The following is a 17,705-nucleotide window of genomic DNA, read 5'->3' on the forward strand; positions in this document are numbered from 1 at the left end:
GTTCTCCTTTATTAATGGTTGAACCTCGACGTTCTTCAGCTGACAGTTGCTAGAGTTCCTTGGCTTGTCCTTGTGTCATGAGATCTCTGCCTTCATGTTCACAGCACATGCTCCATGTGTATCGATTAACAAATTTCCCTTTATAAAAACACCACTTCCAACCTGGGCAACATGGCAAAACCCTATCTCTACACAAAATTTAAAAATTTGGCTGGGCGCAGTGGCTCACCCCCACAATCTCAACACTTTGGGAGGCCGAGGCGGGCAGATCACTTGCGATCAGGAGTTTGAGACCAGCCTGGTCAACATGGTGAAACCCCATGTCTACTAAAAATACAAAAATTAGCTGGGCATGATGGTGCACGCCTGCAATCCCAGCTATTCTGGAGGCTGAGGCAGGAGAATTGCTTGAGCCCGGGAGGCAGAGGTTGCAGTGAGCCAAGATCACACCACTGCACTCCTGCCTGAGCCACAGAGTGAGATTCTGTCTCAAAAATGCATAAATACATAAATAATAAAAATAAAAATTTGCCCTGCATGGTGGCTCATGCCTGTGGTCCCAGCTACTTGGGAGGCTGAGGCAGGAGGATCACTTGAGCCAGAGAGCCGACTGCAGCGGTCAAGCCACCGCAATCCGGCCTGGGCAAGAGTGAGATCCTGTCTCAAAACCAAAAACAAGAAGTCACCGCTTACATGGGATTAGGCCCACCCTACTCCAGTACGGCCTCATTTTAACTTGAACTAACGACATCTGCAACAACTCTATTTTCTTTTTTCTCTTTCTTTTTGAGATGGGGTCTCACTCTATTGCCCAGGCTGGAGTGCAGTGACACAATCATGGCTCACTGCAGCCTCGACCCCCCCAGGCTCAAGTGATTCTCCTGCCTCAGCCTCCAGAGTAGCTGGGACTACAGGCCTCCCAAAGAGCAGAGAACTCTTTTTTAAACTTGTATACAACATACAATTGTTTGGTCTTTGTGTTCACTCAAATAGCATCTTAAGATGGGTATCATTCTGCAACTTGGTTTTTTCCACCCCAAATTCAGTGTTACAACTTAAACCTTCATCTCATTTCACTTTTTTTTTTTTTTTTTTGAGACAGAGTCTCACTCTGTCACAGAGGTCGACTAATTGTTGTATTTTTAGTACACAGGGTTTCGCCATGTTGGCCAGGCTGGTCTTGAACTCCGGACCTTGAGCGATCCACCCGCCTCGGCCTCCCAAAGTGCTGGGATTACAGGTGTGAGCCGCCACACCCGGCCTTCACCTCATTTCTTTTAATTGCTGCGCAATATTCCATGGTATTATTCCAGTGTCCTACAGTCAAGACGCTACTGAATTCAGAGACACCCAGTTTTCTTCCTGCTTCTTCTTGCTTCCTGGAAGGCTGACTCAAGCATGTTTGAGTAGCTTCTGAGAAGCATAAGTGTTGAGTCATAGGTGGTGTGCAGATTTATGAAACTGATAGTGCCTAGTGCCCGCCACAGTCTGTTTACCTTCACCCATCCCTGTGAATGAACCATGTCTAGGTTCAAGCATGGATGCCCTTGGTATGTGGGTGCAAGCCAAACGTGGACTGCTGCCCCTTTCAGCCCCGGCAGGGAGGCCCAGCGAGCACAGCTTTGGGACAGGTTCACTTTATGTAGAAAGAGAAGCTGCCTGAAGTCACAAATGACATGGATTGGAGGGCAGGGGTGAACAGTTCACTTGTGGATGAGAGAGGGCCAGGCATGGTGGCTCACACCTTAATTCCAGCACTCCAGGTTGAAGCTGGAGTATCGCTTGAGCCCAGGAGTTTGAGACCAGCCTGGGAAACAAAGTGAGACCCTGTCTCTATAAAAAAAATTAATAAATTAGCCTGGCATGGTGGCATGTGTCTGTGGTCCCAGCCACACCAGAGGTTGAGGCAAGAGGATTGCTTGAGCCCAGGAGCTGAAGACCAGCCTGGGGAACACAGTGAGAAGAAAGGGAGGGAGGGAGGAAGAAAGGGAGAAAGGGAAGAAAAAAAGGAAAGGAAGGAAGAAAGAAAAGTAAAAGAAGGAAAGAAAGAAGGAAGAAAAGGAAGGGAGCAAGAGAGGAAAGGAAAGAAGGAAAGAAAGAGGAAGGAAGGAAGGGAGAGAGGGAGGGAGAGAGGGAAAGGAAAGGAAGGAAGGAAAATGGGAGGCAAGGGACCTGGAAGAGTCATGTGGATGAACACACTCCAGTGTCTGCTCCAGTGTCCAGTGGGGAGCCCCGCAGCCAGCAGCCCTGGTTACAGAGGCTCTCTCCTTGCTGTGCTGACACTGGCCGGGACTGCCTGGGCAGAACGAGGCTCAGCAGGGCAGGCACATTCTTCTTGAAGAAAGTGCAGGGAGAACACACCTCCGAGGCCGCCACAGGCCTCCAGGGATTTACCCCTAGACTCAATCAAAGCATTCATAAAAATACAAACACGCAGGCAGTCCTCATCTGCTCAGGCTGCCGTGACAGATCACCCCAGCCCGCAGGGCTTAACACGGAGATTCATTTTCTCCTGGTTCTGGAGGCTGGGTCCCCATGAGGCCTTTCTTCCTGGCAGGCACGTGGCCTGGTTCTTGCTGTGTCCTCTCATGGCGTTCCCTGGGGCGTGAGGGTGCAGAGAACGAGCTCTCTGGCATCTCTCCTCATAAGGACACTAAAGCTATCAGTTCAGGGCCCACCTCTCTGACCTTCATTAAACCCTAGTTACCCCTAAAAGCCCTATTTCCAAATGCAGTCACATAGAGGACGAAGCCTTCAACTTAAGGGTCTTGAGGGGGCACGATCCCGTCTCTAACCCAAGCACACGTTGAACAGCGGGCTCAGTAAGTCAATTATGATGCATATAGAGACCAGAATACCACGCAGACATTAAAAACCATGTGTTCTAATGCTATTTATTATCACAATAAATAACTCACTGCAAACGACTGCATGAAAAATGTGGGTTCCAGAGCCCCATGTATAAAATGATCCCATTTATGTAAACTGTAAACATACATCCACATGCTGACGGACAGGCACGTTTGGGGAGGGGTCTGGAGTGATCACCCAAGTGGATGGGGTTGGGGGGTGGTTTCCTGTATTTTTTACAATAAGCATTTATGACTTTTACAAAATCACCAAAGCTATCACTTTCTCCATTCACAAAACAAAATTATTTTTACATAGAGACTTGACGTCATTTGGCACACCTAGGTTTTCTCTTGGAGAGCGCAGATGCTGTAAACAGGAGCAGACCCGCCTCCCAGACTCCCGCCTGCCCCGTCCCTCCCCTGCAGGTGGCACTGGTGAGCTGGGAAGGTGCTGCGGGCCCCAGGACGCCTGGCACAGCCCAGGCCTTCCGGCCTGGCCCTGCTTCCTCGCACAGTCTGTCATTCTAGAAGACTCTCTCCAAACCACTCTTCCAAAGAGGGTCATGCCAGGGAACAGCAGCGAGGTCATTTTCCAGTCATCCCACAGGAAGCCACTGCGCCGACCCCACCCCCGCCGTAGACCTCCAGGCCTGGCTTCCTTCTTCCCCCCAGGTTACCTGCTCAGGGCCAGCATGTCTGTCAGGCGGCATCCAGCATCCAAGCACAGTGACAAGAACCTTCCGGAACACCCTGCAAACTGTGGATGCTCATGGGTGGCCCCATTACGCCTTGAGCAGGGTGACCTTGGGGTCCGGAATGGCGTCTTCTCTGACGTTGTAGGGCTGGGCCCCTGGCTCCTGCCTCAGGTGTTTCTCTGCAGAAAATACAAGCAATTTTTCAAGCACTGAAAGCTCAGAAGTGAGGATGGGTCAGTTCACGCGAAGAGATTAAGGGGGGGTCTTTCAGGGTTCTAGAAGGTGTGCTGGAAGGAGCTATGGGCCCCCCAGGCCAGTGTCACTAACTCCGTGAGGGGCTCGGCGGAGTCTCTGTAAGCGTATTTTTCAGGTGACGAACGGCCCTTTCTTACCGCTCAGGGTACCCTCCCATCCCACGGCCAGGCCACAGTCTGCTCATCCATCTCCAGTGCACTGCATCTGAGCTGCTTCCTTCTAGCAACAACATGGGTGAATCTCCCTGACATCACATTGAGCCAACGAGGCTGGTACAACATCCGCCCCCCTCACTCTCACGGAGCTGACCCTGCTTCAGCTGTGGCCTCAGTGGAAGAGGAAGAGGCCTGGCACTGGGGCCTGGGACCCTCTGGCCCCTGCTGTGTGGGCTGGGGTGGACGCTCTGCATCGCTGGCCCATCCTCTTGTTGACACCTGCTGCAGCTCAGACCTCCAGCGATTGCTGTCTCAGGGCTCAGCGCCTACCCTGCTCCTGTCCCTCCCGTCCCTCCTGTCCCGGGGCTTCTGGATCTCCTGACCCGGCCCTGCTCTGTCCTGGTCCTGATCCCTCGCGGTGTGGACTTCGGCTGGAAGGACATTCTTCCAACCTTCTGCACGAAAAACGTGGGTTCCAGAGCACCAGGTGTGAAATGATCTCATTTATGTAAAACCACAAACACATATCCACACACTGACAGGCAGGTACATATGCATGTTTAGGGGAGGGGTCTGGAGTGATCACCAAAGTGGACTGGGGTGGAGGTGGTTTCCCATTTTTGTTTTTGTGTTTTTTTGAGACAGAGTCTCGCTCTCTCACGCAGGCTGGAGTGCAGCGGCACGATCTCGGCTTACTGCAACCTCTGCCTCCTGGGTTTAAGCAATTCTCTTGCTTCAGCCTCCAGAATAGCTGGGACTACAGGTGCCCACCACCACACTCAGCTAATATTTGTATTTTTAGTACTGATGGGGTTTCACCATGTTGGCCAGGCTGGTCTCAAACTCCTGACCTCAGGTGATCTGCCCACCTCAGCCTCCCAAACTGCTGGTATTACAGGCATGAGCCACTGCGCCCAGCTGGTTTCCTGTAGTTTTTACAATAAGCATTTACGATTTTTATAAAATCACCAAAGTCGCAGGATGTCTGACTGTGCCCACCTGCTTCTTCCAGGGTGGAGAAGGACTGGAACCCCTTCAGGTCAGCGGACAGCAGGACACGGAGAACAGGGACCTGAGGGACAGACAGACTTTAGCCAGGGCAGGATGTCCCTCTCTAGCACAGGGCAGGCAGCCTGGTGGACACGCAAGCTCAGAGTCTCCCGGAGAGGGACAGCTTCACCTCCACACCGGCAAACGGTGAGAAGAAACACAGCCCAGGGGAAAGCTGTCAGAGGAGGATTTTTTTTTTAAAGTTTTTTGTTTTTTGAGACAGGGTCTTGCTCATCGCTCAGGTTGGAATGCAGTGGCGTGATCATGGCTCACTGCAGCCTCAACCTCCCAGACTCAAGTGATCCTCCCACCTCAGCCTCCGGAGTAGCTACAGGTGCACGCCATCACGTCCAGCTAATTTTTCCTATTTTTTTGATGGGGTTTCATCATGTTGCCGAGGCTGGTCTCAAAATCCCGGCCTCAAGTGATTCTCCTGCCTCGGCCTCCCAAAGTGCTGGGGTTACAGATGTAATCCTGTAATCCGCCTGGCCCAGAGAAGTTTTTTGTTTTGTTTTGTTTTGTTTTGTTTTAGAGACGGAGTTTCGCTCTTGTTGCCCAGGCTGGAGTGCAATGGCGAGATCTCAGCTCACTGCAACCTCCGCCTCCCAGGTTCAAGCAATTCTCCTGCTTCAGCCTCCCGAGTAGCTGGGATTACAGGCATGTGCCACCACGCCCATCTAATTTTTGTATTTTTAGTAGGGACAGAGTTTCACTATATTGGCCAGGCTGGTCTCAAACCCCTGACTTCTCACCTTGGCCTCTCAAAGTGCTGGGATTACAGGCATGAGCCACCATGTCTGGGCCAGAGGAGTATTTTTTTAAGTGAATCATCTCCAAAGACCATGAAGACATGTGCTCTGCAAATATGACATAGGATGTAACACTTATGAGCAAAGCTCTGAAGGCACATGCCCAAATCTGAAGCCCTGTCCACCATCCTGTGTGACCGTGGGCAGGTTACCTGGCTTCTCTGAGCCTCAATGACCTCTTCTGGACACAGGGATGAAGACAGCACTAGCCGGCCGGGCGCGGTAGCTCACGCCTGTAATCCCAGCACTTTGAGAGGCCGAGGCGGGCGGATCACGAGGTCAGGAGATCAAGACCATCCTGGTTAACAAGGTGAAAGCCTATCTCTACTAAAAATACAAAAAATTAGCGGGCGAGGTGGCGGGCGCCTGTAGTCCCAGCTACTCGGGAGGCTGAGCAGGAGAATGGCGTGAACTCGGGAGGCGGAGCTTGCAGTGAGCTGAGATCGCGCCACTGTACCTCCAGCCTGGGCAGCAGAGCCAGACTCCGTCTAAAAAAAAAAAAAGATAGCACTAGCCTCAGGGGCCAGGTTGAGGATGAATAAAACCCTGACAAGTACCAGCTGTGGCCCACACAGTGGGTATACGGTTCAGTTAGCCTCCTGTTTCATGGCTAGTTCATGAATGTTTCCTCTCAGTGCCTGGGACACGCCCTAGTCCCCCATGTTCTGCCATCTAGGACTTGGCAGGGAGCACACATTTAATCACAGCAACAGAGACCCCTGCCTCTCTGCAAACACCGGCCACATTCCTGGGATGTTGACCCTGCAGCGTTTGGAAGGCTCCCAGGTAAGGCCTAAGATGCAGGGCCCGGAACCCGGCCCCTACATTTTACCTGCAGCTCTGAACAGGACGGCCTCCACAGAAACCTGTCTTCAGCCTCTGGAAGCCCTGACAATACGTTTTTCACGAAATTCTATGCGCACCTGTTTTTGTTTTGTTTTGAGATGGAGTCTCACTCTGTTGCCCAGGCTAGAGTACAGTAGTGGGATCTCGGCTCACTGCTACCTCCGCCTCCTGGGTTCAAGCAACTCTCCCAGCCTCCCGTGTAGCTAGAATTATAAGTGCTCACCACCACACCTGGCTCGTTTTTTTTTTGTTTGTTTGTTTGTTTTGTTTTTGAGGCAGAGTCTCGCTCTGTCGCCCGGACTGGAGTGCAGTGGCCGGATCTCAGCTCACTGCAAGCTCCGCCTCCCGGGTTTACGCCATTCTCCTGCCTCAGCCTCCCGAGTAGCTGGGACTACAGGCGCCCGCCACCTCGCCTGGCTAGTTTTTGTATTTTTAGTAGAGATGGGGTTTCACCGTGTTAGCCAGGATGGTCTAGATCTCCTGACCTCGTGATCCACCCGTCTCGGCCTCCCAAAGTGCTGGGATTACAGGCTTGAGCCATTGCGCCCGGCCTTTTTTTGTATTTTTTAGTAGAGATGGGGTTTCACCATGTTGGCCAGGCTGATTTTGAACTCCTGACCTCAGGTGATCTGCCCACCTCGGCCTCCCAAAGTGCTGGATTCCAGGTGTAAGGCACCGCGCCCGGCCTCACCTGTCTCTTTTTGTTTCCTAAAACACAATTCCTCTGAGAGCAGGGACTGACCCTCATTCACCGTGTGTCCCCAGCACCGAGGACAGTGTAGCAGTGCCCACCAGGGAAATGAAGCCATAATGTGACCCCTCAGAGGACTGGGGGCCACCGCTCCCCATTCCACAGGGAGGGACGAGGAAGGCCAGATGGGAACGAGAACTGTTTAAATCAGAGGCAGAGCCAGCACTGGCCGAAGGGCCGTCCAGTATCATAGCCCAGAAATGTCACATTCACCACGGGAGGCAGGCACAGGAAGGACTTGAGGCAGCTGCTAACCCCTAAGGCAGCCCAGCACACACCCACCTGCAGGCCCACGAAGGCCAGGGCGACGCCCTGCTTCTGGAAGTCCTGGAGGAGCTCGCCAAGCCCCAGCACCACGGTGTAGTCGATGCTGCAGACATGGGTGCACTCCAGGACCAGGCAGCGTGGCGGGGAGACTGGGGAGACAGGTCCGAGCCAGGTCATGCCACGCAGAGCAGCCCAAAGCCGCTCTGCAGAGGCCAAAGGAGGCTCTGGCCAGGGGCAGGGGACAGAGAGGCCAGAGTGCTCCATCTCGTGGGGACTGAGTCACCCAGTTGGGGGATTCGGGTGGCAGGACCAGACACACAACTGTTTGATGACAGCAGCAGCTGTTTCCCTCCTAGGACTCACAGGCCCTTGGCTCCCCTAAAATCAACCCCCCAGAAACAGGAAGGGGACTTTAGGGGCAGGGAAGGAGTGATACGTGGGAAGCCACCACCCTTGCTGCAGCAGTCACTGGCTGAGGCCCACAGGGGACAGTCCTGCCCACTCAGAGATGCCTGAATCCTTGTGGACTGGAGAGTGTCGGGGACAGGGCCTTGGGGTCCTGAACAGCTGGGAGTGGGGGGCAGCGGACAGGGGAGCAACCTCAGACCACCTTGGCCCCCGCCCATGCACCTTCCAGGGCCCGGCTTAGGATCTCCTCCCGCAGAGCCTCCATGGCGGGGAAGGACAGGCCGCTGGCCGGCTGCAGGACCAGAACCGGCCCCTCTGACACCTGCAGGGAGGAGTGAGTCCTGGAGACCGGGCAGCCTCCACCAGGCTTGGCCTGTCCCAAGCAGGAAGCCCCCACCCAACCTAGCGCGCTGGAGGGAACCGGGAGTGGGGTGCTAAGGGGAGACCCCCATGGCCCCCACACAGTGGGAGAACACCATGGTTTATAGCAGGGTGGTTGCCCGCCTGCCAGCAAGCGGTCCCCTTCAGCAGCGCCCACAACCACCATCACCCCAGACCCTCAACACATAAGACCGTGCCCAGGAGTCCTGCCCCCAGCACACTCCCCACTCAGAGGCCACAGCAGGGTACCTTGGTCTCGGGCCTGGCTGCGGAGTGCAGGAGCATGAGCAGAGACACCAGGGCCCCGGCCAGGATGCCGTACTGCACCTCCCAGAAGCACAGCAGGAAGGTCACGCACAGGGGCAGCAGGTCCAGCCCTAGGAGACGGGCGCTGCTGAGGGACGCCTGGCAGCCACCCAAGCCCCCAACATGGCCCTGCTGACCAGTGAGAGCTTTCTACCCCCCACATATGAGTAAAGGTGCTCATGGACCCAAAGCAGCCCCCGAGGGGACTCCTGAGGACTTGGGGACAGCAGCTGCTGACCAGGCCAGCCTTCAAGTCGAAGGCAGGAAATGCCCTCCTCATCCGAGCTGAGCGCAGCTGAGACCTGCCCGCTCGGTCCCTGGCCTCCCACCTCAGGGAGGGGAGTGGCAGCGGCTTGTCAGGGCACAGAGCTGGCCTGGGGAGTGGGGCAGGGACCACGTGAACTCTTGAGATCTGGCCGAGAAGGTGCCCTGGGGACAAAGTGCATGGGCTCAGGCCTGGCGGGGATTCCACCTCACATAGGTCAGGCCCGCCCCACCCTGGCTAAGCCTCGGTTTCTGGTGGTAGCGACCATCCCATTCCACGTGTGCATATTAACATGTTTCAGGGCTGCTCTAAAGCCCCAGTGCACTGGCATGCGAAAGGCCCTGGCATGCTACAGGCGTGCAAGAAAATTATCCATCCTTTCACCTGGCAACTTGCTGGAGCTGACCAGAAAATGCCAAGTCAGCTAGGTGAACCTACTCCGTGCTTCTTCCACAAACAAAAGAAAACAACACATGTTAAGTTAAAGGACCTGGCAGTCAGGGCCTGAGTGCCAGGCTGCTCCACTGCCCCTGGTTACCAGGCACGTCTCCCGTCCCTCCCCCAGCTGGGCCGGGCAGAGCGGTGGCTAGAGGCAGCAGGGAGGGTGGAAATGAGGGCAGGGGGATCAGGAGGGGACCCTCCCCCGGGTCAGTGCTCCCCTCAGGACCCCAGGTGTCAGGACAAGGAGCTCCAGCTCTTCCCACTGAGCCTCTGGACCATCTCTGGGGTCATCTCCTGGCCATCCACTCCTCTGTTCCAGGACTGCCCTAACTTCCCAGCCCCAGCCCCGCAGCGGTGGCTGCAGGAAAATGGTGTAGCACAAATGACATTCTCCGCGTTCAGACACTGCATCACAGTGCTCTCCCCGTAGGACAAGAACGTACTCTTAACGCGCCAGAGCGTCCTGAAGATCTTGGTGTCGAACAGCGGGGCCACGGCCATGATGATGACGGCGGCCAGGGCGGACTTGGGGATGTAGTAGAAGAGTGAGGTCAGGTAGTCCAGAGACAGCAGCACCAGCACTCCTGCGGGGGCGCAGCAACACGGGTGACCTCAGGTGGCAGGGTCCCCCCAGCACGCACCATAGCAGCCTCCTGTTCAGCGGAGCCCACTGGGGACGGGGGCAGGGGTAGGGCGACAAGTGTCAAGGCCCCTAGCCCCTGCTCAGTCTCCTGCAGTCCCCCTACTCCTCTGTGGCCCCCCAAGTCCCTGTGCAGTCCGGGGCACACGGCCCATGAGCCAAAGGGACATCTCTTGGGCCCCCTCCTCCCTTTCTCCCACTCTCAGGGCTGGGGGCACAAGGGGAAGATGGAGGGCCTCACCCGTCACCAGGCCCCCCGCCGGGGTGCACACCCCCGACTGAGCGTTCACAGCTGTCCTGGAAGGCAACATAGAGACTGTCAGTCACCAGGGGCCGGGAAAGGGGAGATCTCAGTCCACACCCTGTGGCTGTTCTTCTGAGGGGACGTCAGCTCCCAGCATGGCTTAGGAAGCAGGCGGGGACTGCAAGAGGGGCAAGGTAGAGAGAGACTTAGGGTGCAGTCACAGACCGCTGTGCTCAGGCCACCCTGACTATAAGAAGCAGTTCAGGAAGCACACGTCCTTTTGGGTTCCTGCCCCCATCCAGGTGGGGGCCCCACACCCTGCAGGGTGAGCGTCAGCAGCTGGCGGACTGGGCACTGCCAAGCGGTGCCTCCTCTCCTTTAAGCCACAGATCACCCCCATCCTGCTGTCCTGACTGAGGAGGGGCCCCAGGGCGTCTGGGCTAAGCCTCACGCCTGGCTTCTTCAGGGCAGAGCTGCAGCCCTTCCTGTCTCCACGTCCTTTTAGGAATTGACTCCGGCACCAGGAGCTACAAGGGCTTTGACGTGCTGGGAACTTTCCAGTATTTGTTTTAGAGACGGAGTCTTGCTCTGTTGCCCAGGCTGGAGTGCAGCGGTGCAGTCACAACTCACTGCAGCCTCAACCTGCTGGGCTCAAGCGATCCTCCCGCTTCCGCCTCCAGAGTAAATGGGATAACAAGGGTATACCACAACGCCCGGTGGAAGTTTCTAGTATTAAACTGCAGGACCATCTATGAGAGTAAAGAAACAGAACACCCTAGAGGACAGCGGGGTGACCCCCAGCCCTGCCCCTCCACGGAGAGTTCACAGCAGAGGACGGGGCGCCAGGGTCAGGGCAGGCAGACTCCTCGTCAGGATAACAACGTAAAGGCATCCAACGTGGGCAAGCAGAAGTGGAAGACAGGTCACTCACCGTCCAAAGCTGCCTGTGACTGGGTAGGAGAAGACGAAGGAGCCCAACACATTGGTGAGGCCTGGGGAGGAGCAAGACAGGCTGATCGGGGAGGTGGGCACACAGAATGGAGGGAAAGATGGGGAGGGGATAAAAACCCAGAAGGAAGGCGGGGCTCGCGAGAATTATCCTGGGGGCCTGAGCCTGTGCACTCTTTCAGGGAAGAAAACAGGCCACACTCTTGCAGATGCAGAGCCCAGCCTTTTTTTTTTTTTCTTTTTGAGACAGAGTCTGGCTGTTGCCCAAGCTGGAGTGCAGTAGCACGATCTCAGCTCACTGCAGCCTCCGCCTCCCAGTTCAAGCGATTCTCCTGCCTCAGCTTCCCGAGTAGCTGGGATTACAGGCACGTACCACCACGCCTGGCTTATTTTTGTATTTTTAGTAGAGACAGAGTTTTGCCATGTTGGCCAGGTTGATCTCAAACTCCTGACCTCAGTGATCCACCTGCTTTGGCCTCCCAAAGTGCTGGGACTACAGACAGACATGTGCCACCACACCTGGCTAATTTTTGCATTTTTAGTAGAGATGGGGTTTCACCATGTTGGTCAGGCTGATCTCAAACTCCTGACCTCAGGTGATCCACCTGCCTTGGCCTCCCAAAGTGCTGGGACTACAGGCATGAGCCACCACACCCAGTTAATTGTATTTTTAGTAGAGACAGGGTTTTGCCATGTCAGCCAGGCTGGTCTCAAACGCCCGACCTCAGGTGATAAATCCACCTCAGCCTCCCAAAGTGCTGGGGTTACAGGTGTGAGCCACCACGCCCAGTCAGATCCTAGCTTTCAAACACTTCTCAATCAGCCTCTCCTGTGTGACTAGGACATGCCTTCCCCACGCATAACAGAGGGGAGCATCTCACCACCCAGGAGCGGGTGACAGCTGAGATGAAAGCGCCCGTCAGACAAAGTCAGACAAACTCTACGTGCTCGGGAGGTCAGTGGCTGCCCACAGTTCTCCACCCAGTTCCTTTCAAACCCAGCACTCCTTCTCATGAGACGACAGCCACAGTGAGGCCAAGGTCATGGCTGGTATGCTGCCTCCCCAGGTGATGCTGGCTGCCGACAACAGACAAAGCCCACGCCTGCAGCATCGCTGAGGCCCAAGAACGGGGATCACTGCTCAGGTAGACCCCACGCTCCCACCAGCATCTGTCTCACCACTAAAACCAGAATCCCTCCTGCTCGCTAAGACCCACAGGGAGTTCTCAGGTCTCAAAGGTGCAGGGCCTGCTCTCAAGGTAGCTTGGGCTGGGGCCAACTCAGTATCAGGGCATCCCAGATGACACAGCCCAGCTCACAGCCCTGAGAGAGGGGGGATAAGGCAAGGAAATGCAGGCGTGGGAGGTCTCAGCAGAGGCCTGCGGTGACCGCAGGCTGCACGGGATCATCCTCACTCTGCAACAGCTTGGGCTGGGGACCCAACTCTGTGAGCCAAAGCTGACCAGGGTGACCCCTCCCAGCTTGGCCTTTATGGGCTCACATCAGCCAGCTTCTTGCTGTGCAGCTGCTGAAGCCTATCTGGCCTATCTGAGATGAAGGAATCCCATGGCTGTCACAGTAACCTTGACCTTCGCACTGTCTGCGTTGTATCCCTGGAACTCAGCGTGCCATCAGAATAGTTCTGTGGTATTTTTAAAGTAATGGGAATAGGGCCAGGGGCTGTGACTCAGGCCTGTAATCCTAGCACTTTGGGAGGCCAAAGCAGGCAGATCACCAGAGGTCAGCAGCTCGAGACCAGCCTGGCCAACATGGCAAAACCCCGTCCTACTAAAAATACAAAAATCAGTCGGGCTTGGGGGCAGGCGCCTGTAATCCCAGCTACTCAGGAGGGTGAGGCAGAATTGCTTGAACCCAGGAGACGGAGGTTGCAGAGAGCCAGACCGTGCCACTGCACTCCAGCCTGGGCGACACAGCAAGACTCCGTCTCAAATAACAATTATAATAAGTAAAGTAATGGGAATGGGATGCTCTGGGAAATCACATTTGGAAGATTTACTGGGGGGCTTCAGGGAGGCCGTGGATTCTCTCGGCCTGAGAGTGTGTGAGTCCTAGGAAGCCGAGCTCCACCACTCAACTAATGCCTCGCTCTCCATGGCTCGGAGAGGAGCCTGGGCAACGTCCCTTTGTGACCCAACCTGGGTCACTCACTTTGCTGTCAAGAAGCCAAATGGCTCTCACGAAATTGTCAGGGTGGACACCCCTTGGGAAGAAGCCCATGGTGCTTCCTGGGTTACCCTGCTCCAGTCTCATGAGGGGAGAGAAGGAAAGGCAGGAAGGCCTGGGTCCCACGAGTCAGTCACGATAACTGAATTTAAGATTCACACGGGACTGGGTGCGGTGGCGGGTGCCTGTAATCCCAGCACTTTGGGAGGCCGAGGCGGGTGGATCACGAGGTCAGGAGTTTGAGACCAGCCTGACCAATATGGTGAAACCCCATCCCTACTAAAAATACAAAAAGTAGCCAGGCATGGTGGCGCGCGCCTGTAGTCTCAGCTACTCAGGAGGCTGAGGCAGGAGAATCAGATGAACCCAGAAGGCAGAGGTTGCAGTGAGCTGAGATCGCACCACTGCCCTCTAGCCCAGGCAATAAAGCAAGATTCAGTCTCACACACAAAATATATATATATATTCACACTGTAGTCTCAAAATACACCACTAAGAAGTCAGCCTGCAGAGATATAACAAGAGGAAACTAAACAGTGAAAGCAGGCACGACCCCCCATCCACAGGCAGGCAACTTAGGGCCCCCGAGTCTTCATGAATCCACCTGCCCCTGCCCGGAGGGAGGCACAGGGCAGGGTGCGGGTACAATCAGAAGACTGCTCTGGACTCCCCCGGCCACAGCCTTCAGCTCTCGACCCTGTCCCTGGCCGCTCCCTCCTTGAGGTGGGACATTCCAGGTGTTCCTGGATCTAGACCAAGGCTACAGACCTCAGGGCCGTGTACACAGCACAGGTGCTCAGCAAGTGGTCGGACAGATAACAGAGGTCAGCTCCTTATTCTTAGGGGTTAAACTGAGCAGTGTGGAGGTCTGGCAATGAGTTCTTATTAATATTCCAGAAGAGCCAGGTGCGGTAGCTTATGCCTGTAACCTCAGCACCTTGGGAGGCCGAGGCAGGCAGATCACCTGAGGTCAGGAGTTCGAGACCAGCCTGGGCAACATGGTAAAACCCCGTCTCTACTAAAAATACAAAAATTAGCTAGGCATGGTGGCACACGCCTGTAATCCCAGCTACTCAGAAGGCCGAGGCAGGAGAATTGCTTGAACCTGGGAGGCGGAGGTTGTAGTGAACCGAGATCGCACCTCTGCACTCCTGCCTGGGTAACAGAGCGAGACTCTGTCTCAAAAACCCAAAACAAAACAAAATATTCCCGAAGAGCCCATCCGGGGCCACCTTTGCCCTCCCAGTTCATCACCACCATCACGGTCTTCCTACGACGCAGGAGACACAGGGGCAGGCCTGGGTCCCTGGAGGCCCACGGGGGGTCTTCCCCACAGCTGGGGTCTTACCAATGGCCAGCAGCTCCTGGTTGGCATCGATGCGGTAATTATTCTGAGATGCTAAAGGGAACCAACAGTAAAGACATGGTCACTGATATTCAACATCACTCAAAAAGTATTCACAAAATGTAAAACAGATTATGAATTTCTACATATGGCATTAAGTTTTGTAAATATAACTATATGAATACACATCTAAAATATTCACATACATGCGCATGTAAACATGTGCTTGAATGTATCACAGAGTGGAAAGAGGTACCATACCATGTAATCAGGCCAGGTACGGTGGCTCACAGCTGTAATAGCAGCACTTTGGGAGGCCAAGGCAGGAGGATCGCTCGAGCCCAGGAGTTCGAGACCAGCCTGGGCAACATGGCAAAACCCCATCTCTACAAAAAAATACAAAAGTTAGCCGGGCATGGTGGTGTGTGCCTATAGTCCCAGATATTCAGGACGCTGAGGTGGGAGGATGGTTTGAGACTAGGAGGTTGAGTATGCAGTGAGATGAGATCGTGCCACTGCACTCCAGTCCGGGCAACAGAGACCGTCTCAAACAACAAGAAGAAAACATGTAAACAGTAGTTAATTGTGGTAGTAAAACAGATTATGGGTGATTTGTCTCTTCTTTACTCATTTCTGCACTTTTGACATTTTCTACAATGAATGTATATTAATAAACATAGCCATTAACAATTAAATTAAAACTTTCAATTAAACAGATAATACAGGATCTTGTTCTGCAGCCCAGGCTGGAGTGCAGTGGCACTATCCCAGCTCAATGCCACCTCAACCTCCTGGGCTCAAGTGATCCTCCTGCCTTAGGATCTCGAGCAGCTGGTACCACAGGTGTGCTCCAGGCCCAGCTAATTTTATTTTTAATAGAAACGAGGTCTCGTTATGTTGCCTAGGTGGGTTTCAAACTCCTGAGCTCAAGCGATCCTCCTGCCTAGGCCTCCCAAAGTGTTGGGATTACAACACTTTTTATAATAAGAAAAACATTTTATTTTATTATTTTTATTTTTTTAGATGGAGTCTTATTCTGTCACCCAGGCTGGAGTGCAGTGGAGTGATCTTGGCTCACCATAACCTCTGCCTCCCAGGTTCAAGAGATACTCCTGCCTTAGCCTCCTGAGTAGCTGGGACTACAGGTGCATGCCACCACGCCTGGCTAATTTTTGCATTTTTAGTAGAAATCGGGTTTCACCATGTTGGTCAGGCTTGTATCGAACTCCTGACCTCAGGTGATCCGCCTACCTCGGCCTCCCAAACTGCTGGGATTACAGACGTGAGCCAACGCGCCCAACGAGAAAAACATTTTAAACTGGAAACCTCTCTGATGACCAGTTGAGACGACTGGAAAGTCTAAGATGGGCCATCTCAGAGAGGTGAGCAGGCCAAGATTTGAGGGGAAGGCACAGGAGCATGGATCTAAGACAGAGGTTGGCAAACTTTTCTTTTCTTTCTTTTTTTTTTTTTTTTTTTTTTTTTTTAGAGTCTCATTCTGTCGTCCAGGCTGGAGTGCAGTGGTATGATCTCGGCTCACTGCAAGCTCCGCCTCCTGGGTTCACGCCATTCTTCTGCCTCAGCCTCCAGAGTAGCTGGGACTACAGGCGCCCGCCACCACGCCTGGCTAATTTTTTTGTATTTTTAGTAGAGATGGGGTTTCACCATGTTAGTCAGGATGGTCTTGATCTCCTGACCTCGTGATCCGCCCACCTCAGCCTCCCAAAGTGATAGGATTACTGGCATGAGTCACCACGCCTGGCCAAAACTTTCAACTAAACAGATAATACAGGATCTTGTTCTGCTGCCCAGGCTGGAGTGCAGTGGCACTATCACAGCTCAATGCCACCTCGACCTCCTGGGCTCAAGTGATCCTCCTGCCTCAGTCTCCCGAGCAGCTGGTACCACAGGTGTGCTCCATGCCCGGCTAGTTTTTATTTTTAATAGAAACGAGGTCTCATTATATTGCCTAGGTGGGTTTCAAACTCCTGAACTCAAGCGAGCCTCCTGTCTTGGCCTCCCAAAGTGTTGGGATTACAGGCCTGAGCCACCATGCCTGGCCCAAAGATAATGCTTAAAACTCATCACTTCCTAATGTATTTGGCATTTGGCTACTGCTGATGAGGTTATTTGCACCCACTGTATCTACATGGTGGAGATGCCATAGAATATGGTTGTTCATGCAGATCTCAACCCAGCTCCATGTGCAAACTCCCTGTTCAGCGATGTGACCTCAAAATCAGACAGCAGCATTTACACCATGGACATCGGCAAGGGCCACGAAGCAAAACCTTTTATTTCCACAAAGAGCAGAGGCTGTTACGACACTCACCAGCACACCATGGGGTGGGAGGGCGATGTCTCGTTATAGATCCAGCTTTATCATATGTACATAGTACGTATATATCTATCATGAGCATGTATTACGAATTCAAATTTCTAACACTAGTAACAGATAAAAGCAAGCTAGAAAGCAGGCAGGCCTAGCCCAGCCGGCACACTGGGAGGCCCGGGGCGTGGATGACAGGTGTCTTACCGAAGGCTTTGGCCACCGCAATGCTCTCCAGGAGGCCCACCAGGGGCACCACGGCCAGCCCGGCCCCCATGTCCTGAGAGAGGAGAGAGGGATGGTGAGTGGCCTTCCTAAGGGGTAGGACCCGGCAGTGACCCATGAAGGCAGCAAGGAGCCACACCTCCCCACAGGTAACAGGAGCAAGTGCTTGTCAGCTGCAGGATGCGCCTCCTTGTTTGAAGAGGCGCCAGGTGCTGGGAGGAACACAGCAAATTTATCTCAGCTGGAGTCCAAAACGGGAGAAGCACCCCGGAACACAAACGTGACATCCCTGAGCTCGTTGAGGCTGCG

The 17,705-nt window shown here is 54.1% G+C and overlaps 1 protein-coding gene across 3 annotated transcripts in view; it reads right to left on the reverse strand.

Annotated features, from left to right (window-relative positions):
* Positions 1–2,878: 2,878 nt before the first annotated feature.
* The window catches only part of SLC26A11 (solute carrier family 26 member 11), a 31,947-nt gene continuing 17,120 nt past the window's right edge, over positions 2,879–17,705 (reverse strand). For all 3 annotated transcript variants that reach the window (XM_030923007.1, XM_030923008.1, XM_030923009.1), the window contains 10 exons: positions 17,379–17,451; positions 14,846–14,896; positions 11,297–11,357; positions 10,363–10,418; positions 9,925–10,065; positions 8,719–8,846; positions 8,311–8,410; positions 7,696–7,829; positions 4,957–5,029; positions 2,879–3,726 (listed from right to left, as the gene is read on the reverse strand). In XM_030923007.1, coding sequence (XP_030778867.1) covers positions 3,635–3,726; positions 4,957–5,029; positions 7,696–7,829; positions 8,311–8,410; positions 8,719–8,846; positions 9,925–10,065; positions 10,363–10,418; positions 11,297–11,357; positions 14,846–14,896; positions 17,379–17,451 — 909 coding nt within the window. In that variant the 3' untranslated portion in view covers positions 2,879–3,634. The remainder of the gene's footprint in view (positions 3,727–4,956; positions 5,030–7,695; positions 7,830–8,310; positions 8,411–8,718; positions 8,847–9,924; positions 10,066–10,362; positions 10,419–11,296; positions 11,358–14,845; positions 14,897–17,378; positions 17,452–17,705) is intronic.

This window comes from Rhinopithecus roxellana, chromosome 19 (assembly GCF_007565055.1).
Source record: "Rhinopithecus roxellana isolate Shanxi Qingling chromosome 19, ASM756505v1, whole genome shotgun sequence".
Taxonomy (NCBI): Eukaryota; Metazoa; Chordata; class Mammalia; order Primates; family Cercopithecidae; genus Rhinopithecus; species Rhinopithecus roxellana.